Source organism: Callorhinus ursinus, unplaced genomic scaffold (genome assembly GCF_003265705.2).
Source record: "Callorhinus ursinus isolate GAN/ISIS: 27379988/994484 unplaced genomic scaffold, GSC_fseal_2.0 scaffold2, whole genome shotgun sequence".
In the NCBI taxonomy this organism is placed as follows: domain Eukaryota; kingdom Metazoa; phylum Chordata; class Mammalia; order Carnivora; family Otariidae; genus Callorhinus; species Callorhinus ursinus.
This window is the reverse complement of record NW_027397064.1, coordinates 42955141-42979871: the sequence shown is the minus strand read 5'-3', so window position 1 is coordinate 42979871 and position 24731 is coordinate 42955141. Positions and strand designations below refer to the sequence as shown.

General features: G+C 39.5%; 1 protein-coding gene across 1 annotated transcript; it reads right to left on the bottom strand.

Moving 5' to 3' along the window:
- Nucleotides 1-1627: 1627 nt before the first annotated feature.
- SLC40A1 (solute carrier family 40 member 1) lies at nt 1628-24556 on the bottom strand. Its single transcript, XM_025848757.2, has 8 exons — nt 24158-24556; nt 23600-23667; nt 16618-16777; nt 14364-14479; nt 13190-13316; nt 5882-6127; nt 4485-5141; nt 1628-3244 (listed from the first exon to the last, which is right to left on the bottom strand). Exons 1-8 carry the CDS (start codon nt 24198-24200, stop codon nt 2931-2933), a joined length of 1731 nt encoding a protein of 576 aa, XP_025704542.1. The 5' UTR covers nt 24201-24556; the 3' UTR covers nt 1628-2930.
- Between the last annotated feature and the right edge of the window lie 175 nt (nt 24557-24731).

Genomic DNA, 24731 nt, shown 5'->3' with positions numbered 1-24731 from the left:
TTTGTCTTACGGTAAAAAGGAAAGAAATTTCTTATACCCTATCTTTCTTTTCCGGGGCGGAGGGAGGTGGGGAGTAATGCAAGGAATATCAAGCAAGCCAGATGTTTCAGGAAATAAATGGAAGAAGGCATTATTTCTTTACGGGAAGGAAGACGGACGGCTTTCTGCTTTTAGTCCGCAAAGAATGCCTACGTTGAAAGAACGAACTGAATAACCACATATGAAGCCCTTATGGAACAAAGCATGAAATTTGTTTTTGACTGGGAACAAAATGATTCTTTTATGAAATGTAATTACAAGTTAAATGAAAGACAATTTCTTCTATCCAGGCCAATTCACTCATTTGTGTGACCTAAGTGACCGCTCAAGTGTTTGAGTTTGTCCCCCTACTTAGAAACACACCCAGACGCAGGACTTGTCATCCGCCCCCGGGGCCCTACTTCGGATGCCTGGGGTGGTAAACAGTAGAGGTTGCCAGGCCCACAGTGACGCCCCTCCCCTCCTCTTCCTGCTCTCAACAGCACTCGGCAAAGATAAGGGAGGCCGCTGTAAAAATTCCTATCGATCCTCCAACTCCATGCTCCTTCCTCCTACACAGGCCTCTCTCACCCCAGACCCGCAATTTGGCAAAATGCCCACATGACGAGCCTTGACCTTCCTTTGCTAACATGCTTCTATTTCATTTTACAAGGTCACAGGCCTTGCATTACAGCAGCAAACACTAGGGCCAGAACTCCAACCCCAGCTCAACCCACCCCCTGGGGGAGGGAGCAGAGGAAGTGTTCAACACAGCCGCCAAACCTTACAGACACATCGACTCTCTGTTTAAAGGTCACGAGCAGATCATAGCTCGGGGGTGACATCAAAAGTTCTCAAGTTCCCAGTGTCAGGGGAAAGGAAAGGAGCCTCTCATCAACCACGTCTGAGTCCAATCTGCACCCCAGGACGCCTCAGTCTGGGGTAGAGAGAGTCTTCAGTACACATTGGCTGAGTATGGGATGTGGCTCTCCTCTGGGGACTACAGCAGGAATCTAGCTTTAACTGTCATCAGTTAGGCCCAGCTCCTGGTCCTAACACCACCTGGTCTGAGAGGCACAAAGTGCTTCCACGCGACCTTCTCTGATTTGACTTGGTCAGGAAAGCTGTGAGGAGGGTAGAGTTGGCTTTATAGTAGCATCTCCACTTGATAGAACAAATAATAGAACTCAGGGCACCTGGGTGGCTCAGTTGGTTAAGCAACTGCCTTCAGTTCAGGTCATGATCCTGGAGTCCCAGGATCGAGCCCCGCATCGGGCTCCCTGCTCAGCAGGGAGTCTGCTTCTCCCTCTGACCCTCCCCCCTCTCATGTGCTCTCTCTCTCAAATAAATAAAATCTTTAAGAAAAAAGAAATAATAGAACTCAGTTCAATGGAACTTCAAGGGCAAGGAATGAGGGCTGGGCTTCACGGTTACTGTATTTTCATCAAAGCTACCATAAACTGTACATACGAACAGTAGGGTAACACTACAAATTATAGTGTTATATCCTTTATAGTTATAGAGAGGAAAAAAATACCTTATCCAAAACCGATGTTCTGTAACAAAAACAGTATTAAAGAATTGGGGAGCGCAACTCAGGAAAAAGGAATCAAGATTTTAAAAATGTTTTTATGTAGAAATATTTTACAAAGATTTTACAACCGGAAATCATTATGTCATAGATAGAAGGAAGAAGATTAAACCTCAAGGATAAAGAAAGTGCTCATAGCAACGTATTGCAGTCTCCATGAAAGTGCATAAACGGTTAAGGCAAAGTACCGTGTTGGTACTGGCATGTCGCAAAATGACTTGTAAAACAGTTTTTTTTTTTAAATACATACAAAAGTGTTTCTTTTTCTCCATTCTTCTCAAAGACATTTGAAAGGGATACACTGATGAACAGTCTTGCTCTACAACTGTGTAAAAATAACTCCAGGGTACAAAACAGTGAAAGTAAAAATGCTCTACCCGAGCACATTTTGAAGTAAATCAGATGATTTTAAAAAACAAAACCTTCCCACATGTGAGCTTGCTTTCTACATTTCATTTACCAGGCTGGAAGCTTACTCCCTCATATTCTAAGACAGAGATCATAAATGACAGTGGTGTGAGTTCAGTTCAGATCTTGCCCTTCTGTGTGACTTTTAGCTTCTAGTTTCTATGGCCAAACTATCAGTGTATTTGAAGTTCTTATGCGTTTTACTGTGTTATAAATCTACAGCTTTGCTTCTACCTGCAGCTTATGTGATAGCCATTGATGAAGTGCTACATATGCTTAATACAATATTTCACCATGATAATAAAAATACAAAGGTGCTCTCTAAAGTTACAACCATAAATCCTATTTGGGAATTCTAGTTAAGGATTTCATTTTTCCATATAAATGTAAATTCCTTATAGTCAATAGGATCCATAAGAGTAATACTGGTTCTCAAACTCTCATCTTCATACGTGAAGCAGAATTTGTTTTTTATAATGTGAATAAGATGCTAAAAGAAAGTAAATTAGCTAGACCGGGACATGAATGAGTTTTAGGGAAAAATGATGTATCTGAATTCTTGCACAGATAATAAATATCTGCCAAAGAATAAGTTAAATCCCATGACTAACCGCTCTTCATGTAAAATTTTATCTACTCATGAGAAATAGGGAAAATCAGTGCTACCATTCTACTCTCTACGGTTAAACTGAGTTTTTTTTTTCCGAATTTTTTTTTTCCATCCTTAAATGTAAGGGAAATTAACCAGCTCACTTCCTCTGACCTAAGTTTCCTAAATAGCTTTTAGCCCTCACAATACAACTGGGGTAAAACCAGAGAGAAACACCTAGCCATTTCTTGGGATGCTGAAGTACAAAATAAGCATACGTGCTCTATATAACCTAGTAACAAGGGCAGCAACAGCTCAACTGTCTCACACCACAGATGTATTCGTTTGATTTTCATTCGCGATTTCTTCTTCATCAGTACCACAGGCAAAAAGCTTGCTGCCCAGAGTCTTCTGGGCAAATCGAAAATACATGATGTGGCCCATCGCCACAAAGGAGACTGAAATCAATACAAGCAAGCCAAATGCTTCAGGATTCGGAGCCAGGATGACCATGATGAAATGCAGAAGATCAAGAAGATAGTTCATGGAGTTCTGTACACCATTTATAATGCCTCGTTCAGATTCAATTACATTTTCTTGCAGCAACTGTGTCACAGTTAAATCAAAGGACCAAAGACCTATTAATAAAAGATAATTGGTAAAGACTGAATTTTAATTTATAGCTTTACATTTCAGATTTACAGTTTAAAAATGTTGACATGTGCAAAATATACATTTATCCCTAGTACCTTAAAGTCACTGTGTATATATATATTCCTCATAGCCTTGTCTTTGAGAATTCTTTTTCATCAGTAAATACTGGTGTGTGAAGGAAGTATTGAATCACTAAATTCTATACCTGAAACTACTATTACACTGTATGTTAGTTAACTGGAATTTAAATAAAAACTTGAAAAATAAAAAATAAAATAAGATACAGAATACTGGTTTACTAATGGCTTTAAGAAATGATTTTTATAGCTACCACACCATCCAAAAATAAGTCTAATCTACAAACTTAATTCTATTTTTCTGTGATTATTTGTACAAAAGCAAAACTCTGAAATCAGAGACAATAAATCTCAAGTTTAGAAGGCTTAAAGTGAATGTATTAATATAGTCTTATGGTTAAAGTTTAAGGAAACTTTAAACCATTATTACATTTACTGCTTGGGTTCTAAAGCTGCTACAATAAAGCTGTCTTGCTTGAATATTAATTGTCTTTGATAAATTAATGAATTGCTTTGTATCACAAGATAAATATGGTTTCATTTCAAGAACAAATTCAGGTAGAGATAATTCATCAGTACTCTATTAATAATTACTTAAATTTTGCCTTGTAAGAAGTCTTTATAGTGTGTTTCCTTCCAGAGCTATAAAATCCATTTGTTTGGCAAAGTATACTATAAACACACATAAGCTAGAGAGACTTTTTGAGGGATTTTTTTTTCCAGCTACTGTGTCCTTTTTTTGAAACCAAAACACTATCTTTTTTACTTTGTCCTATACAAATAATCCCTAATTATAATAGTCCTTTTGGCAGAGTTATAGCAATATAAAGATTCCAAATGACTAAATGGCATTATAATTATTATAGCTCCTATCTTTTTGAAAATTAAATTACAATAGGAGTAATACTTAAGATGTTCATTTATTAAAAAAAAATTTCAAGCCCTAACAAGTACCTATATACACACTATATTTTAAACTATAAAATAAAAATTTCATAATTAAAGACTGGATCATACCTAAGGATAAATAATGGATTTTGCTTAAATTAACACTCAGGGAATATTCCAGGTCATTTATTGTAGAATTTTCTGAACCTGCATTGCAGAAAGACACTTTAGCTCTTCAACACACAGAGAGAGGACTTACCGATTCTAGCAGCAATGACACCTGCAAACAGCAGACTGACAGAGATTATGGGCACAGATTTAGGATTCATCTCTGGGACAATATTAGCAGGGTCAGACCCATTTGACATGTACATTTCAGTTGTCAAGGTGACTTCAGGTATTTTTGTAGGGGTCATCGTGGACAGTGGTTCTGCTTGAATGAACCTAGAACGGATATCTTCAAAGGGAGAAACAGACAAGTCCAAGGGGCTTCCAGGCATGAACACAGAGATGACACACAAGATCAGACAGGAAAGCTGTGCAAATCCTGAGATCAGACCGGTCCGAACCAGGCCACATTTTCTCCTGAGCCAAGTAAAAGCCACGGTTCCCATTATTCCAGTGACAGCTGATGCTCCCATCAAAATACTGAGGATAGACCCGCTCAGCCCCTGAGTGTAGGCGTACCCTGTGGTGATACAATCAAAGCCCAGGACAGTCATATAGAGGAAAGCAAGACCCATGCCCGCCAGAAACACCGGCTGGTTGTAATAGGAGACCCATCCATCTCGGAAGGTGCGGAAGGGCTCAGCCATCTGGGAGGCGCAGCTCAGCTCTTGCTCAACTTCAAGCTCATGGACATTAGGGCCTTTCTCACCCATTAGATGAGTTCCCTCCAGGGATTTTGGCTCAGTTTCTATTAATAAAAGACATCATTATATATATCAATATAATATGTATTTTCTTTTACTAATCTAAGAATTTCAGCCAAGGAACAATCTCCAAGTAGCATTTATGTTAAATAAACATACTATTGATAGCCCTCTCTCCTATGGTCTGCCTCCCTTTCCCCACTGACCCCCTTAGAAATTATACTCCCACCTAAAAAAAAAAAAAAAAGAAAGAAATTATACTCCCACCAAAGTAAGTAACAGGAAAACCCATCAAATAAAAATATAGTAATTGTCTGGAAAACCACAGCATCTTATTTTCTGGGGCCCTGTTAAGATTCTATTTGCCCAGAAGCCCAATTTCCTCTCTCTTTGTGGGAAATGCCCACCTTCATGTCCGCACTCCCTTCTACTGTTCTGCAAATAGTCATGTAACTCCCCTTCACAGACTCTTATGAATTCTCTTATTCCCTTTTCCCCCCATTGTTTTTCCTATTCCTATGGCTCAATTTTTCCCAGCCATCCAATTAATTTCCTTTCCATGTCTACTGCTCACATTAAGGAAAAGGGTCAGGGGTCCCATTCCAACTCCCTGAGATTCAACCCAGAGTTGCTCCTCAGGCCGTGAAAAGCCTGGGTTTGGTTCATATATTTAACTCCTTCAGCAGTAATAATCCGGACATAAATTCAAAGTAGTTTTCGTCTTCATCAACATTTAAGGTCTGAACATCAGAATAAAAGGAACTGACCATTGTGTTGAGCTTACCTTTATGTAAATTCAGCTGTTTCAATTCAGCTTCCTCTACTTTAAGAGCAGCTTTCACAGCTAGAGCAGGTGTTTTCTGATAAACCTTCCAGAGCAGAAAATATTCCACACACATGGACACCAAATTCCACCCCGAAATGAAGCCACAGCCAATGACTGCAGAGCCAAACGTCATAATCTGGCCAACAGCCATGGGGGCCAAGATGTTGGTTAACTGGTCAATTCTTCGTATTGTAGCATTCATATCTACAGAGGTAGGTAAAAGAGGTAGATAAGTGTGCAAACCTATCAAAGAGAGACTGCCCACTTATATAATACAAACTCATAATCCAAGTATATAGATTCCTAAAATGCAAATTTCCAAAAGAATTCCAAGCAAACCATTCTGTTTGCAAATAATCTAATGTTTGGAACAAGTCATATTAAATTTGCCTCAAAAATCATGAATCCCTTGGGATTGCATGAATTAGTCTAACATCAGCTTTTAAAATGAATAGTGATTCTTTATTCATTTTTTCAACAAAAATTTATTAAATGCCCATTATGAGCAGGGCACCAATTCTGTCACTATAAGGAACATGAAGAGTATTCTGCCCTGTCTTCACTGAGTTTACCTTCCCATGGGAAAAGAAAGAGTAAATCAACAAGCATATACATATACAGCATGTCAGATGTTAATTAAATATCAGGGTGAACAATAAAGCACAAAAAGGGCATAGAAAGTGCTCAGGGGAAAAGAGAAATTTCAGTTTTAAATATGGCAAGGTCAGGAGAGGACTCACTGAAGAAAAGAGCATCATAGCAAAGACATGAAGCAGGAGGAGGAAAAAGAGCCAGTCATGTGGATATTAGTAAAAAGAGGATTCCAGACCAAGGAGGGTACAAAAGACCTGGGGCAGGAGGAGCTGCCTACAGTGTTAGAGGAACAACAAGGAGGCTGGTAGGGCTGGAGAACAGTGAGAAAGAGATGAGGTCAGAGAGGGAGGGCAGACTGGCCCAATCATGTAGGGTCTTGTGAACATTATATGGATGTTGACTTTGACAATGAACGCATCAGGAAGCCTCTGAAAGCTAATGAACAGAGAGGTGGCACAGTCTGACTTATATTTTTAAAGGTTCATTTTGGCTTCTGTGGTGTGAAAAGACTGGGGCACGAGAGGGAGAGATCTGCAGTCAAGAGCAAAGGCAAGAAGAGAGGTAGAAAATGATGTGGCATACACCAGGACAGTAATGGAGATGGAGACAGGTGCTGGATATACCTCAAAGACAGAATCAGAAAGACTTGCAAATTGATTAGATATGGGGTGTGAGAGAAAGAGAAGAATTAAGGAGGACTCTAAAGTTTTGTTGTTGTTTTTTTTTTTCCTGAGCAACTATTAGAAGGATAGAGTTGCCACTTACTGAGAAAGGAAAGACTTCAAAAGGATCAGGTTTGGGGCAAAAGAACAAGCATTTAGTTTAGAGAAGCTGATTTTCATAGGCCTACTGACAGTCAAGAGGCCACATCAAGTGGCAGTTAGATATGTCTGGACTTTAAGGAAGAAGTATGTGCCAGATTCGGTAGTCATCACCTGGTTGAGTTTTGTTTTTTTTTAAGATTTTATTTATTTATTTGAGAGAGAGAGAGAGAGAGCGCGCGCGCATGAGCGAGGGGAGGAGCAGAGGGAGAAGGACAAGAAGACTCCATGCATGACCCTGAGATCACGACCTGAGCCAAAACCAAAAGTCGGATGCTTAACCGACTGAGCCACGCCGGCAAACCAGGTGGCTGAGTTTTAAAGCAGTGAGACTGGATGAGGTCAACCAAGGAACTGAGTGTTGATCCAGAAGAGATAAGATCTGAGGACCGAGTCTTAGACATGTCAATGTTTAGAGGTCAGGAAAATGAAGAGGAACTAGTGAAAGAGGAGAAAAACCAGGAGAGGTGGTATCCTAGAAGCCATGGGCACCACTGTTTCTAAGAGGAGGGGGTCATCAACTTGCAAGTGCTGCGGATAGGTCAAGGAAGACGAGCACAGAGAAGCAGCTCTAGACTGGTCACATGGCAGGTACTGGGGACTTCAAAAAAGAGTGGTTCTGGTATAGCAGTAAGGACAAATACCTGACTGAAGGTGGTTTAAGAGCCAACTCCAGGAGATACCATTTATGTTACATTTTAAGTGAGTGGCACTCCCTGGATTCACAACATGAATGCTGCCCCCTGGCATTATGGAAAGCAAAGCCCTGACCAAGGAGAGGAATTGGAAAGAGTGAGCATAGACATCTTTTTCTTAAGTTTTGTTGAAAGAACAAAGAAATGGGCTGGCAGAGATGTAGAGAGAGGTAAAAATGTTTAAGAGCAAATTTATTGCACATTTCTATGCTGCTGAGAATGGGCAGATGAGAAGGGATGGACTCTGAACCATCCTGGAACCACAAGTAGAAGAGTAAAAGGCTTATTCTTAGATGGGAGCAAACCCATCACTATGAGCAAGAGTGCGGACCACATACACGGCTTCAGGCAGATGTGACACTGAAAGCACATTTAACTTCTCGTTTCTCCTATTTTCTCAGTAAAACACAAAGCGAGATCATCACTGAAAGTGAGGATGGGAGAGGAGGTATGGAATGGATGAGCTGTATGAGGGAAAAGGAGAAAGTGAGACCTAGTCCTTTAGGAAAAGGGACCACAGAAAGTGGTCTGATCACCGGGCAGCATGAAAGGGCCAACTTGAACCCAATGGTCACAAACTTTAAGTGAGCACAACTGTGCATTTTTCTCCAGCCATGCTCTACTGTAGAGTTGGATTTAACCAGCATCTTACAAAAGAAAAGTGACAGAAGGAAGAGTGGCCAACTGAACCGACCTCTCTGCTAGGAGGTGATCATAGGTGGTCGGAAGGCCTGACCTTGGAATTTCAGCTGGGTAAGGAGGGAAGACAAGAGGGGTCACAGATAGTGAAAAGGAAGTGGATTTAATCACCTGTAGGTGACAACCAGGTTGGAAGACTGTGGGGTAGGGGTCCCAGAAGGAAGGAGCTGGAAAGACAGGAGGTGGCAATTTAAGACACGAATGCCTAAGATCAGGATCATCAGAGGGGAGGCTCTAGTGGTGACGACAAAGGCTAGGGTATGACCACGGGAACATATAGCTAGGTCAGAGTGGAAGACAAGATGAATGAAAGAGTCTCGAAAACGATCTGTTTTCTTATTCTCTATCTCACAGAGTAGAGTGGAATTAACGAGACAAATCCTTATCAATCATGTCGGGCACCTTAAGGGAAAAGCAATGCGTGACTAATAAGTGCATTAACAGAAAATTGCCTTTATTCCTTCTCTAATTCTTCCTGGTCCTCAACTGCCTTCCAATTAGTCCCATGAGTGTATAAGATTACATGATAACAGGAGAACTTTGACACGGTTCACCTTTCACTTGAGAGGCAAAGGCAGTTTGCATTGATCTTACATGTGACCATTTTTTGCAGAGGCCTTGCTAACTTCCATCTGCCCCCCCACCAATAAGTTTCCAACTCCTACGCTAACAGACAAATGCAGAACTGATTCAAATAACTCAATATTTTGATTCCAAAAATTGAGGACTACTGAAAGTGTATGCATGTTCTGAAAACCACAGAACAACAACAGCAAAATTAATTTAATTATAATGATTTGCTATTCTTGCACTACCTCAGGTTTCAAGTGCTCTGGAAGCTTCCTAATGCCACCAAATTCTGTCTTCTATATTATGCTTAGGAGGCTGACAATGTTTAAGTGTAATGTAGCATCAGGAAGCAGCTTTTATCTCTCTGAAGCAGAATGAATTATATAATGATTTTTGAAAAAGACCTAAATCATTTTACTGGTAGCAGGCTAGAGAAGAATCAGCCCTCTGAATATGCAAACACGTCCTTTTCACAAATTTCTTTTTATTCCTATGCTAACACACAATGTGTGCTCATTTAACTCCAACTTAACTGTTTTCAGCTACAGCTGAGGCACAGAACATGACATTAAATAGCTACTTGCTATTATAAGGTATATATTCAATCTCATAAGATAAAAAAAAATAATAATAAAAAGACCTGCTGAACAAGTAGCAGCTAGGACGTCTGTCTATCTTAAATATGAGATTAATTTTTGGTCAATAGAGTTCAAATAAGAAATGTATCTGCTATACGTGAACAAGCTAACCAGATGTTTCTTCAGGACGGAGGACAAAAAAAAAAAAAAAAAAAAAACCTCAGAAGCTATTAACAAAGAGTGGTTAACAAAGAAAACAGGCAGGGAAATAAAACAGAGGAAAAAGTCTGGGAAAAGGAAGTGAATTTCAAACAGGTTTGACAGGCTAAGGGTCATGGCACAAGAGAATGTTTTAATAAAATACTAAAGCAAGTACCGAGGCACATTAGTTAACTGGTTAATTAATGGTATTTAGGTACAAAACAATTCATTTTCTGGAACTGTCCAAACTAGATGTTAACAGCTACAGTTTGGCTGGATGCCACTGAAATTCTAAAATTTTTTCACCTTCCAGGGAAAATTTCTCCTGCGTTTGTTTATTTTTTTACCCTTGGTGATATAACTTCCAACTTAAAAACCTACTCTGAAATCAAGAAACACTGGGGTAAGGGAATGGGAACAGTTAGCATCCAGCTCACAACCTCCCCTCTTTGTGCTCACAGCCCTTTCCCTTCACAGACGGGCACACACAGGGCGCACCCAGGTTCAGCATCCCTGCCTAGTCCCCTGCTGAGGTTCCTCACAGTTTTGGCTGGGGAACCGCAAAACTCGGCCTGCAGAAACATCCATGATTCCTGACTGGAGCAGGTGTGTCTGTGTCCAGAGACTCAACCTCAGAAGTACCCGAGGTGGCAGTTTGAGTCCCCTCAATGTGTACGTTTCCCCTTCTCTGTTTTTCCTCTCTTCTCCTCCTTTCTGTCTCTTCTATAACTCTCCCTTATAGCAGAACTGGCACCAAAAATCCATGGTTAGACCCTTCCTGACCTTCTGAACTAAAAAAGTTTCTTACTTTGAAGCATGGTTTTTAATTAATTTTTTTAACAAATGCTGATGTTAAAACTTGAAGAAAGACAACACGGAGGTTTCCCTTCACTAGGCTACTAACCTGCACTACTAGCTGGATGCAAAAAAGCACCGCTTACTAAAAGCTAATTCACAGTGAACCGAAGTTCGACAGGCAGCTTACTTCCTTTCTTAAACTTGAGAAATTCCAGGTTAGAAAATAGGCTGGTTGGCCTAGATTCTCCCACTCTGCAATTATTCCTAATAATAAAGGACAGTTGAGAAATGGCCCTGTTTTTGTTGTTGTTCGGGGAATCAAAAAGCCCACAAAGTTATATGGAATCTTTGTTTTTTGTTATTTATTTATGTACAAATTTAGAACAAATTAAAGATTCTGAGTAACTTTCACTTTACTCTGGATTTTTTTCCCCCAGAGTGTAGAGACTTCACAGAGTCAAAATGAGTTAAGAAATTCAGATTAAGAGAAATAAAATCACTTTCAAAGCCAACTTTTTCTCCCAAGTATATTCTAACAGATATGTATGTGATCTCTTTTCAAAACACATCTTTTTATACCCTTTGAATTTTAAACCATGGACATGTATTACATACTTAAAATAGTAGGTTAAATATAGAAAGTAAATAACAAGGAAAAAAACAAACAAAAAAGGACACAGCCTTATCTTAAGTTCAGTGCGACAAAAAGAGACATGGAATTATTTCCCATTAGTAAATGACTACAGGAAGAAAAAAAGAAAAAAAAATCAATGAGAATCCTACTTCACCTCTAGAAAGAATGTCATATGGTATACTCACACGTGCTAAATTCATCCTATTCAAACATCAGCCTCTAAAATCACTGTGGTATTTCTGTCTCGATTATAACGTTACTATAACAAAATGATGATTTTTTTTAAAAGATTTTATTTATTTATTTGACAGAGAGAGAGAGCACAAGCAGGGGGAACAGTAGAGGGAGAGGGAGCCGCTGAGCAGGGAGCCCGAGATGGGGCTCGATCCCAGGACCCTGGAATAATGACCTGAGCCGAAGGCAGCCGTTTAACCATCTGAGCCACCCAGGCGCCCCACAAAGTGATGATTTAAGCAAATTCCCCTCTTTCCTCATTTGGACCTTCCATAGATTTCGCTTCCTTTCTGTCACCACCTCCTTGCCTTTTTTCAGCCACATGGCCCAAAGTTGCTTGCTATCCCCAGCACCTAATCTTGCCTTCTGTGTCCTAGGATAAGCCATTTAAATCATCAGCAATGGCTTTCTTGTCTGTCAGGATTGGGCAACAGCTTTGTGATACCCATTATCTCAATGACTAGCAGAACTGATTCAGCTGATCTGTTCAGTAGATAGGTGTACCCTTCCTCCTTCACCCTGTGTAATTATCAATCCAATGTATGTCTGTGTCAGGGGGCAGGTAGGGAAGATTGAAGTGAGTTATTCTGCACCCAAGTAATATCGATGTGATAGGACATGATGCTTTATAAGCATTTTTTCATCTTTCTCTGGCCTCTTATATGTTTCCAATGGACAACTAAGACTGTAAGCTTCTTGAAAACCATATTCTGGCCTCAATTTTCTTTAGTTATTTGTAACAGCAATTACACTGCATCGTATATAATGTAATAAAAGTTATAGATTGTAATTTTAAAGTTGAAGGAATTAACTATTAGATTCTCTTTTAGGACTAAGATGTTTCCATTTGTTTTGGAGAAAAATAAAATCCATAGTATGACCAGTTAGTACTGGTAATAATATCCATAGTATGACAATATATTCTCATGTCAGATTTTCACTGTTCTAAGTATTAAGCAAACATTTAGAGACCGTGAGCAGAATTTAAAACAAAGAGCTCAAAAGGAATGTTCTTCTACTTGCCAGGTTTTCATAAATAAAAGATAACTTCACTATCTCATAAATCAACTTCCTAACAGTGAGATAAATCATTGCACTGAGACTGATAATGTGATGATAAGACAAAGACTGTTTTCAATTTATCATTCTTTAAAAATACTTAGAAAAGGGGCGCCTGGGTGGCTCAGTTGGTTAAGTGGCCAACTCTTGATTTCGGCTCAGGTCATGATCTCAGGGTCGTGCGACATCAGGCTCTTCACTCAGCATGGAGTCTGCTTGAGATTCTTCCCCTCTCCCTGTGCTCCTCCCCCCGCAACAAATAAATAAATAAATAAAATATTTTTTTAAATACCCAGAAAAAAAGGCTTAAGCTTCATTTACTACCTCTGACTTAAAGTGAATCCTTATATAACCCATTTAGTTCAAAGAGAACACCAAATTACCTGCTAATTTGCTTCTGTCTCCTCCTGCAACGACAACAATCCAGTCCCTTTGGATCGTGATGGCAGTGGCTGTACTGGCCAAATTTGCAATATTGGCAATAGTGATGATCAAGATATAACAGGAAGTCTAAGGAATTACAAGAAAAAGCGGAGTTAAAATGTCAGTTTGATCACACGGTATCTACTTCACTGTACAATGTAGTTTAAAATGGTGTTTGATGGCATAATAATAAAATTTTAACTTCATTTCATAAAATCATAAGAAATCATTTTACATTGTACACATGAAGGTACACGTTAAGGTACCAGTGGTCAAGTTAAAGGGTTCCTAATCTGTATCATCTATAATACACATCATACAAAAATTGTAAAAATCATATGTACTTTCATGTGACATAGTTATCATAATAAGTGTTAACATGGGGGTAAGTTTGTAATTTCTCCCCAGAATATCTCTTTTGGAAAAAACCACTGAAGGGGAAGTGAGAAGACCTGTACTTAAATCAGAGTTCTGACACTTTCTAGTTGCATGACAATGGGTAATCAACTAACATCACTTTGCCTTAATTTTTTCATTAACAAAATAAAGGGAACACTCTAGAAAATTTCTAATGTCCCACCTGGCCTTGAAGCTCTATAATATCAGTCTAAATTTTTAAGAAGATCCAAGAGTGACATCAAATCTGTTGTTTTCCACCCCCTCCCCAAATCTTTCTCCTTTTTTCATCAAGCTATCACGAGACCCTAGTATAAGAAGTTACCTAGTCCATGACCCCAAACATAAATACCAATTATTACTGGAGGAACACAATCATGACACATTGATAAATATATGGATAACATTTCTTATATAATGTGAACAAATTACAGGTTAATACCTGTGAGCTGAAAACTAAAAACTGAATTATATAATAAACTCTTAGAAATGCCATTAAAAACAAGTAAGAAAAAAACAACTGAGCAAAGTTAAAATTCAAACAATACTTAATGAGTGCCTACTATGGACAAAAAAACAATCAAAAACAAAACATAATAACTGTAGGGGATGTTAAAGTGGACACAGAGATCAATAGTGTCTTTGTGAAAAGATATTCCCTAGTCTCAAAGGGTTTTCATTTTTTACCAATACCAGATGTTCTATTTTCTGTCATTAGGAATCCCACTGGGAACTTACAAGAACCCATCCATGGTACATGGCCAGAAGCTCGTTTTTATGTAAGAAAACCATCATCAGAATGATCCCACACAGGATGACCGAAACATTCTGTACCACCAGCGAAGTCTGAGCCACTGCACAGAGGGAGAAACAAAGTATTCACTGTACCAGAACATCTCAATGGACTCGTTTTTGTCCACACATCCCTGTTCTACTACATTCATGCATATGAAAATTATTATAAGAAAAAAAAAATTCCTGAAGTAAACCTTGAACGAACTATTTCCAGTAGGACCCACCATATCACACCAGACCAGTAAAACTTGCAGAAAGAATGAAGTATTCACCATTTTTTCCTACTAGTTGATGCCGTTCATAATGACCACATTTTCATTTAGTGTATTCTCTTGAAGGTTTACTGTCATAAACAGAACTATATTACATAGACAAGCTCCATCTTTCAACTCTTTGTTGCTTAAGCTAAAATAAGAATAATTAAGAAGTGAAAGAAGAGGTTAAGGAAGAAGTCATGGCATCCATAACCTCCCTCCAGGTAAGTGGAATCTGGTAAGATCAGATGGTCTGGATAAAGAGGAAAGATATAAAAATTCACCAAGAATAAAGAGCAGCATTCTGTTCCTCTGGGCATTCTAATGCTATATGCCATGCTATGAAATTCTAAGGTACACCTTTCTTCACAAAAAATGCTAACTTCCTTGGAGTGAGGCACCCATGTGGACTAAGTCTTGGAGTAAGGGCAGTCACTATACCAAGTAAGGACACCCACAGTCTTATTTGCAGTCTCTTCTCTGCCACGCCCAGAGGAGGGTGATCTAGGACAAGATATATAATGTCTCATACGTCCGTGTCCATGAGGTGAGGACGATAACCCATTCCTGCCTTCTTTACTTTACAAGGTCATTATGATGCTCAAATAAAATACTCATGAAAGTACTTTGAAAAATATAGAGTTGTATATGTAAGCTATAATCATAGCTCTTGTCTTCAAGAGCAGCAAAGCTCATTCTGGCTTGGAAGGTCATATAAAAGCCTCAAACAAACTGCTTTCTGAAATTAATTTGGAATGAAATCCCAACATGGAACTCATTCTTTCATTGCACAAGGATTAAATATCAACTGCATGAGGTCCTTTTAGTTTTTAGGAGCCCACAGACCGGAGGAAGGAAAGATATGTGAACAGATAATTTTAAGAGTATAAGTACAACAGCAGAGGTATTGACAAAGCCTTCTGGGAGCACAGAGGAAGAAATGATTAACTCAGCCTAGAAACATCAGAGATTTTCATGGAAGGTGACATAGGAGCTGATTTCATGGGATAAATGGGAGATTGCTAGCCCACCACACACTTTTTCATCCAACTTAACATTCCCAACCTCGATAATCGTTAAGGTTAAAAGGTCTCAATGTATAATATTCCTATGTTCCTATAAATAACGATGTAAACAACTAGGAATGTTTTTCTAGTATACAAAACTTCACTTTATATGTGTTTTGGTCTATCCATTCTCAAGACAAACAAATGTCATCTTGACCATTTCACTAATAGCATCAAGTCCTAGAATTTGATGATTCAAATTGCTCTCTATCCAGGGGCAGTCATCCTGCACTGAAAGAAACTGATACCTCAATCTTTCTCCAATGTCTAAGATGGACATGGCCAGGTCTCGGCATTACCAACTGCGTAATTCAGGAAAATGTTGCCCTGACTTATTATTTACATTGCCCTTATATTCTGCACAACTGAATTGTTCAATCACTTTCTATCTTTGTTGTATAAAACTGAATATTTCAGCACTAATGTGCTAGAATAAATGTCTTTATATTATCATTTCTTCTTTTTCCCTCAAAAATTTATAATTCAGCTCTCCATGATCCAGACTCAGATACTCTCTTAAATTTATAGTTTTCAATTCCCCTACACATGCCTCTATGTGAAACACTGTAACCCAGAGGACAGATGTTAGAGCTCCCCAGCAACATCACACTAGCAAACTTCAGTGCAGATCATGGTAAGAAAGAATGCCAGAGTTAAGCAAACTTTTAATGTTTAACATCATTCCCAGAAAAGAGCTATGGTGTTAATTATTAACATCTGGAATTTATGAACAGCCAAAGATCCAAAAAAAAAAAAATCTATAAGCTTAGTATCTTGGCATTCCAATTTTGTGCAGGGGCCTCAGGACCCTCTAGGCAGAGATTTCTCTTAAGCTCAGGCTTGGGTCCCACAAATACAAAGCCTTAGTTTACTCACCTCTAAGTCTGGCATTCTTATCCACCCAATCACCAATGATGGCTCCTAGGACCAGAACAGACCCTGCCACCACCAGCCCGTAGACTGCAGTCAAGAGGAGGCTGTTTCCATAGAGCTCTACCAAGAACACAGACACGGCAAAGTGCCACATCCGATCTCCCTTGAATGAGAAAAGAAAAAATGTTTTGATGAAATTATTTTTACTTTCTAGTCAAGTATACTCAGGAAGTTGCTTCCTTATCAAAAAGGTACTTTTTGGCTATGCCATGAGATTTTCAAAGTCAACAACTTCTCTATGAATTGAATATGGGTCAGGTGTTAAAAACCATCCATCATGGCCCAGTGGAAAATATTCTGGTCCATTTACTAAGTAAACCCAAAAAGGCATGATATTAATGAAACAAACACACTCCTTATCACTCTAGAAAAAATGTAGTTTCCATACCAAAGGCGGCTTTTTTTAAAATTAACATATAATGTATTATTTACACAATTCACAGCGCTCACCATAGCACATACCCTCCCCAATGTCTATCACCCAGCCACCCCATCCCTCCCACCCCCTTCCACTCCAGCAACTTGTTTCCTGAGATTAAGAGTCTCTTATGGTTTGTCTCCCTCTCTGGTTTCATCTTGTTTCATTTTTCCCTCCCTTCCCCTATGATCCTCTGTCTTGTTTCTCAAATTCCTCATATCAGTGAGATCATATGCTAATTGTCTTTCTCTGATTGACTTATTTCGCTTAGCATAATACCCTCTAGTTCCATCCACGTCATTGCAAATAGCAAGATTTTGGTTTTTTGACAGCTGCATAATATTCCATTGTATATATATACCACATCTCCCTTATCCATTCATCTGTTGATGGACATCAGGGCTCTTTCCATAGTTTGGCTATTGTGGACATTTCTGCTATAAACATTGGGGTGCATGCACCCCTTCGGATCACTACATTTGTATCTTTGGGGGAAATACCCAGTAGTGCAATTGCTGGGTTGTAGGGTAGCTCTATTTTCAACTTTTTGAGGAACCTCCATACTGTTTTCCCAGAGTGGCTGCACCAGCTTGCATTCCCACCAACAGTGTAGGAGGGTTCCCCTTTCTCTGCATCCTCGCCAACATCTGTCGCTTCCTGACTTGTTAATTTTAGCCATTCTGACTGGTGTGAGGTGGTATCTCATTGAGGTTTTGATTTGTATCTCCCTGATGCCAAGTGATGTTGAGGACTTTTTCATATGTCTGTTGGCCATTTGGATGTCTCCAAAGAAGGCTTTTGGAGACAAAACTTGTTCCCTTTCATGTCAGGTTTCTACCCGGGTCTGGAATTGACCTATTCTGATTTAAGAGGCATAGAGTAGTTTGCTACCGAACCAGAATGAAACTACAATCTAGTTCACAAATATTCATATGCCTTGAATGTCAAGAAAAAGCCAGCATCACAATATGTAAACTGTTAAGAATGAACCATACGATCTTTAAAGTTTCTTTTACCTCTAACATTCTAAAATCTATGCTCTATTTCACAAATAAATTTCAAAGTCAAAAAACAGCAGAGCTCAGAAAGGTGAAATTACTATGGGCAAATTCTGGCACCATATTTACAAAAATGTCAGAAATAAATGCATAAGCAGCTTTTCATTTGAACATTTTAATACAGATGGGTTTTGAAAGGAAAAAAAAAAACTACTTATTTCTTCACTCCAGACTATATAGGAAATTTTGGAATTCAACACTGGAAAATATAGAAAAAACAAAAACTTTTAAATGAGTCAGGGAAATTAATGTGTAAGAAATCTATAATGGACCTTATTATGAGATTTTTGGCTGCATCTTTGACCTCTGAGTTAACATAAAACAGGACAACAATGTTCTATTATAACCTATCCCTGGAAATCACTACAGGAAATGAAATTCCCAGGCTAGGCTCCTTATGGATTTGACCCTATGTGGAAGTACTGAGTCCTGGTTCTTTCCAAAGTCTCTTAAAATCTGTCTGATAAATTTAATGTATCAGGAGCAAAGTATTATCTTGGTCTATCAAATGATTTAAACAATTTAATAAAGCCAAGACAACAATCCTATGCATTCAAAATTTAAAACTGATGCACATTATACAATAGCAATCATGTACAATAAACTTCATGTAGACCAGTATTTCTCTGCAGGGATGATTTTACCTCCAGGGATCACTTGGCAATATCTGAAACTGTTTCGGGTTGTCACAGTTCTGGAGACAGGGAGTGGGGGTACTTCTGGCATCTACAATAGCTACGGCAGTCTCCCACAACAAGGAATTATTCAGCCCAAGATGGCAATAGTACCAAGGTAAAGAAACCTTGATGTAGGGGATTATGAACATAATTTAGAAATGCAATTCAAGGGGTACCTGGGTGGCTGTGTCAGGTTAAGCATCTGCCTTCAGCTCAGGTCATTATCCCAGGGTCCTGGGATGGAGCCCTGCATCGAGCCCCTCATTGGGCTCCCTGCCCAGTGGGGAGCCTGCTTCTCCATCTCTCCCCCTGCTTCTCCCTCTGCCTGTTGCACCCCCTGCTGTGAGCTCTCTCTCTCTCTCTCTCTCTCTCTATCTCTCTCTCTTTCTGTCTGTCAAATAAATAAATAAAATAATTTTAAAAAAAGGAAATGCAATTCAAAATTAACATAGTAGGGCCTTGGTGGATGGGGTGGATATGGTCAAGTAAATGTTAAAACAAACACTGGAAGCCAGTGGAAGCACCATGTCTCAAAGACTGATTCTAACTTGATGGCCTGGAATGTGTAAGAAATCTATAATGGACTTTATGATGAGATTTTTGGCTCCATCTTTGACCTCTGAGTTAACATAAAACAGGACAACGATGTTCTATTATAACCTATCCCTGGAAATCACTACAGGAAACTAATGTGAGCTCTAGAACATTCTGCACTCTCAAACCTCAGCGAGCACATGGGGCCCAGATTAGATACTGCGTAATCAACAAAGGAGTGGATATGCCGTGAATCCCAGTTGTGAATGAGTAAATATTATATAAGTGGCAAAAACCTAGACTGATTTATCAATCACATTGTTCTGATACATTAGATTTGTTCCATGAATGTTCAAAAGTTTGAGGATTAATCCGTACCATAATTAATATTTCTAACACAGCTTGTGTGTTTGCTTTGATAATAGAAAGCTTTTCCACTTAAATTAAGGAGGATTTATTTAAGTTTCAAATACCATTGTACTAAATGATTAAAAATGTATGATACACATACAATTTGTTTCAAACCAATAAAAAGACAAATTTATATTAAGATAAGGATGTCAATAAGAATAACAAACTTCTCTTAATCTTTAACAGGAGAAGCAAATCTAGACTGAGTTAGAACACAGTGGCATGCGGAGTGTTAAGTACCTACCATAAGAAAAGAATAAAGAGTAAGTAAAGTACCTCCCCTACTTTATCGTAATCTCCATTCCTCTGAACAGCTCCCAAGGAAAAGACAAAAAACATACAAATGCCCTTAATGACAGGTCGCCTCCACGAATGAATTTCCTTTCTCAACATAAAGAATAAAAGATATTACTCTATTTCTATTGCTTTTTTCTTTCTTTCTTTGTTTTTGGACTCCTATTTTTTACCCAAAAGATTTGTTTTAGATGTACAGCCAGCCTCAAAACAAGTACTACTAAGTGAAAATTTTCTTTCTTCTTTATCCTTGTGTGACATGACACCTCCTTGATGGAGAGGCATAAAATTGCCCCAGTTGCCCCAATTCCTAAGGGTTTAGGCTTTAAGTGGTAACAGATTCCATGCTCATAAAGCCCAAGAATCAGGCAAAGTCTAAGTAAATGTTGACCAAGTGCAATTTCGAGCCCACCCATTCCTTCCTTACATCCATTTCCTGCCCTCCTCTGTGCTCTCCCTGTACTTTGATGATTTGTTTACATACCATCTACCCCCCGCGGATTGAGGGCTGAGGGCCAACTGAATACCTGTGAATGAATGATCACAGTCATTAACCCACTCACTACTTATTGAGAGGCCACTATATACCCAATACTATGGCAAGCACTAGAAACGGTGGTACATAAAAGTCAAGGTCCGTACTTTCACGTAACTGGCATCTCAGGGAGCAGAGACCAAAAGCAAACCTAGAACAGTTCAGGTGGTATAAATGCCATGAGGAAATACAAAGTAGCGTGAGCAGGAAAGTGGCATTTTGCATTAAATAGTCAGAGACCTCTCTGAGCAGAGACCTGAAGGAAATGAAGGCTGGAGCCATGCAGACATCCAGGATATGAATAGAGACAGTCCATAGGATAAATGATGAGGGAGCAGAAGGGCAAGCTGAGGACAATGCAGAAGCTGACACCCCAACCCCACCCCCATGGGATATATGTGACATTCCTCAGGCACTCCTGGTTGCCCTAAAGCGAAGGGAAGGAAAAACAAATAGTCAACTTGTAGGGATCACTATCCTGCAAGGCATGAATCTCCCTCAGTTTACAAATGTCTTACCAATCTACAAGAACAAAGCATTTCTATCAATGGCCTAGCTTCCAGAAGGAAATGTAGATACAATTAAACGTCCCTATAACCTGCAGCCCACTGACAGATACTTGAAGTGGGCACCGTGTAATGTTCCTCCAGAAAGCTCCCAACTATCTTACTGTTAATGCCTTCCTAGAGGGAAAAACAACCTTAACTTGAAAATGCCAAGGCCTCTGGTACCTTTTGTGGGTCCTCTTTAGCATGTGAAAGTTCTTTTAAAACCTCCCTTTTCCTTACCTCCCCCAACTCCCAAGTATATAATCAGCCACCCCTCACAACCCCAGTGCAGGAGCTCTTTCTGCCCACAGGTCCTGTCCCCAAGCTTTAATAAACCACCATTTTGCACCAAAGACGTCTCAAGAATTCTTTCTTGGTCGTCCGCTCCGGACTCCACCCCACTGAACCTCACCTATATTTCAAAACCCCATCATAATGACGTAAGATATAAGCAACTGGCCACCTTTTCCCACTGCCTTACACTGTTGGTTATCTTTTTATGACCAGATACATTTTTTAAAGCCCATACTAAATCACATTATAAGCTCCTTAACAAGATCCACTTCTTACAGTAGTTTGTATTTTCATAGTATATAGAGTAAAATACATTGATCTACTGGCAGACAGAAATAAAAAGCATTCAACCCCACACAAATACAACCTTTTAAGCTAACACTTCTATTTTCGGTGTATAGGAAACCATGATTTGGCAGAGTTTGCAGGGACATGGATAGATATGTATATATATGTATATACATATACATAAGCACATATATTTTGTTCTAGTAAAATCAGCCAGTGTCAAACAGGAGACAAAACTCGAAAGGCAGAATTCAGATCTAGAGTTAGTGAGCATTCCTCTTTAGCACTCTTTTCCAACAAGAAGTAAAACTCCACTAAACCTTATATGGGGTTTTTTTTTTATTTTTTAACAAAAATAGTTGCTGTTTTTTTTAATTTTTTAATCCAACTTTCCACAAGAATTCCCTTTGCTCAACTTACTGTAAGATTGGGGTGTCTGTCCTTTTTCTTGTGGGACTCTTAATTAACATGACAAACAGACAAACATGACAAACACCTAGAGTTCCACCCTTCTGGTGAATCTGACCTCCCAACCTAATAACAAAAGGTCACATAAACATTAAACAAGGTAATGAGTATCTGGAAGTGAGGCACCTCATTCTCCTCAGAGGTCCAGATCACAGGATGACAATTTCAGATACTATCGTCACCACCTGTTATTGGTTTTTTAAAATATTTAATACTTACTAAATTAAATGGAAGAACAATCTATTGATTTAGATATAATTAAGAGTAGTTTCACTAGATTTCTACTTAGAATCATCAGCTACTGGAAACAAAACAAACTCAATTTGTTTACATGTATTTGCAGAGTCATCCCCGTCTAAGCCTCTGGGGAGATAGGAGCTGGCCTTTCTAAAAAAGCCAAAGCCATCTTTGAACTGCTATTTCTTAAAGAGCTGATAACCGAGCTTAATAATTTCCCAAGGGCATGGGTACAGATTTCCTCATGCAACAGTTTGCATTCAAGTCTTAAGGATGATCCAATAGAAGTTTCCAATTTAAAAAGAAAATAACATTCACAAAATTTACCCTAAAAATTCTCTCTCCTTATTTATAATTTTTTTAAAGATTAGATATCACATATGAGGCATAAATAGAATTTATTCAGATACTGCTTTTCAACAATAAGAACAATGGTTGAAAGATTCTAATCATTAATGAAACACATCCAGCATCCTTTTGGGATTATTCTTTTTTGGGGTGTTGATGAAGGAACCCAGGCCCACAGAAACACTGGCACTCTTCTGGGACCACATAGGAAATCAGAGGGAGAATTATGAATCATTTGCAAATTTTCTGTGGATGATGGTTTTTAAGATAGTCCAAGATGCCCCGTCGAGAATTTTTAATCACTCGGGTATTTGTTCTTGGGGCCAATTATATTTAAATTAATCTTAGAATGCTATTTTTAGCCTAAGTCAGTCACTCCGCTCTTCTACTGTATTTTCATAGTGCAATATGATGGAACTTATCATTTTAACAGAAGAAGAAAATGGAGAAATAGCTCAAAAAGTGAAATAGAAGATACATGAGACATTCATCCATTCTTAGTAGCAAATGTTACCATTTACTAAGCCTAGTAATGCAAAATACAATTGACAAGAATTGCAAATATTCCTGTCCTTGTTCATTTTATCTTTGGATAGTTCTTCATTTACATAAAGTATGATACTTAAATAGCATTTACTAACACCTATGGGAAAATATCTTTGATGAAAATAACTTTTTCATTAGAACATGTGCATTCGGATGATTTATTTCTTTAGCTGAGTGACAAACCTGGAAGATGGTTTAATAAAATTGGCCCAAATGAAACAAAAAATTACGCAAGAATGTTGTAAGAATTACTGTACATAGTCACTTACCCAAGTAGATAGAGAATGACCAAGGTAGAGAAGGAATTTTGCAGAGGTCAGGTAGTTTGCTATGGATCCTGCAAAGACACACAGGAGGGGCGGTGGATAAAAAGCGTATTTGTCACTTAAGTGAGCTGAGGTTGGAATGCTACTTCATTTTCTCTTATTAAACACGATTATTAAAAATTAATTTGTGGGGTAAACCATATACATTTTTATCAAGTCACCCAGGAATAAATGTGTCCAGTTTACTTAACACCACTCACTTAAATTCACCACGACCCATTGGTCAATAACTGCAAAACCTCACATACAGTTAAGAAAGCTCTTGTTTCAACATTCTTTAACTCCCCTTTAATAAGGAAAAAAAAGACAATCCAAACCTCCCAGTCTACTCTTTGTCTGCGTGCAAGCCCTTTCCCCAGAATTTGAAATTCCTTTCTTCCTCGACCCTCACCAAAATGAGTCAAAGGAGCTACAAAGCACTCTGGTTAACAGCAGAGCCGCATTCCTCCCCAACCTCCGCGCTCGTCTCCACCGCCCACCACATGCAGTAGGTCTACTCACCGCAGCATCCTCCCTGGTGGTTTTGCTCTCTTGCCTTGGTCATGACACCAGGCGCCCCCCGCTTGCTCTTCTGCTGCTACTGTTACTGCCGCTGCTCTTGGGGAGGTGCTTGTTCACAGGAGTGCAAGGAACCGAGGAGAGCACCGCTAAAAACACAACAGCCGTGTGCAAAAAGACCCCAACGACTGCTAAGGCAAAGAACAAAAGAGAAACGGCCCGGGGGTCTTCTTGTAGTCTTCTTTCCAAACTTAGCTAACACTGTAGCTGAAGTTGGAAAGGCAAAGCCTTATGGAAGCGGGTGGGAGGCTCCACAGGCCGTCCGAGCCGGATCGGGAACCCTACGCCGCTGCCGCCGCCGCCGCTGCCGCCGCCGCCGCCGCCGCCGCCGCCGCCGCCACAGCCTGCGCGGCTCAGCCCAGCACACTTATACGGGGCCGGGGCGGAGCTCCCTTTGGCCGCCGGCTCGGGGCCGCCCCCTCCCTTTCAGGGCCAGCCGGGCGTCCCCGCGGCGCGAGGCCAGGCGCCCGCCGGCCTTACGCGCCGTGCCGCCCTCCACGCCCTTCCCAGGAGGAGT

What these genes read in the sequence shown, in the direction of transcription:
- SLC40A1 (XM_025848757.2), bottom strand. Translation starts at nt 24,200, where the DNA reads ATGACCAAGGCAAGAGAGCAAAACCACCAGGGAGGATGCTGCG. An exon ending in TAAGAATGCCAGACTTAGAG is followed by an intron (nt 14,480 to 16,617) that starts GTGAGTAAACTA and finishes CCCTCTGTGCAG; the next exon opens with TGGCTCAGACTTCGCTGGTG. An exon ending in TGTACCATGGATGGGTTCTT is followed by an intron (nt 13,317 to 14,363) that starts GTAAGTTCCCAG and finishes GTAATTCCTTAG; the next exon opens with ACTTCCTGTTATATCTTGAT.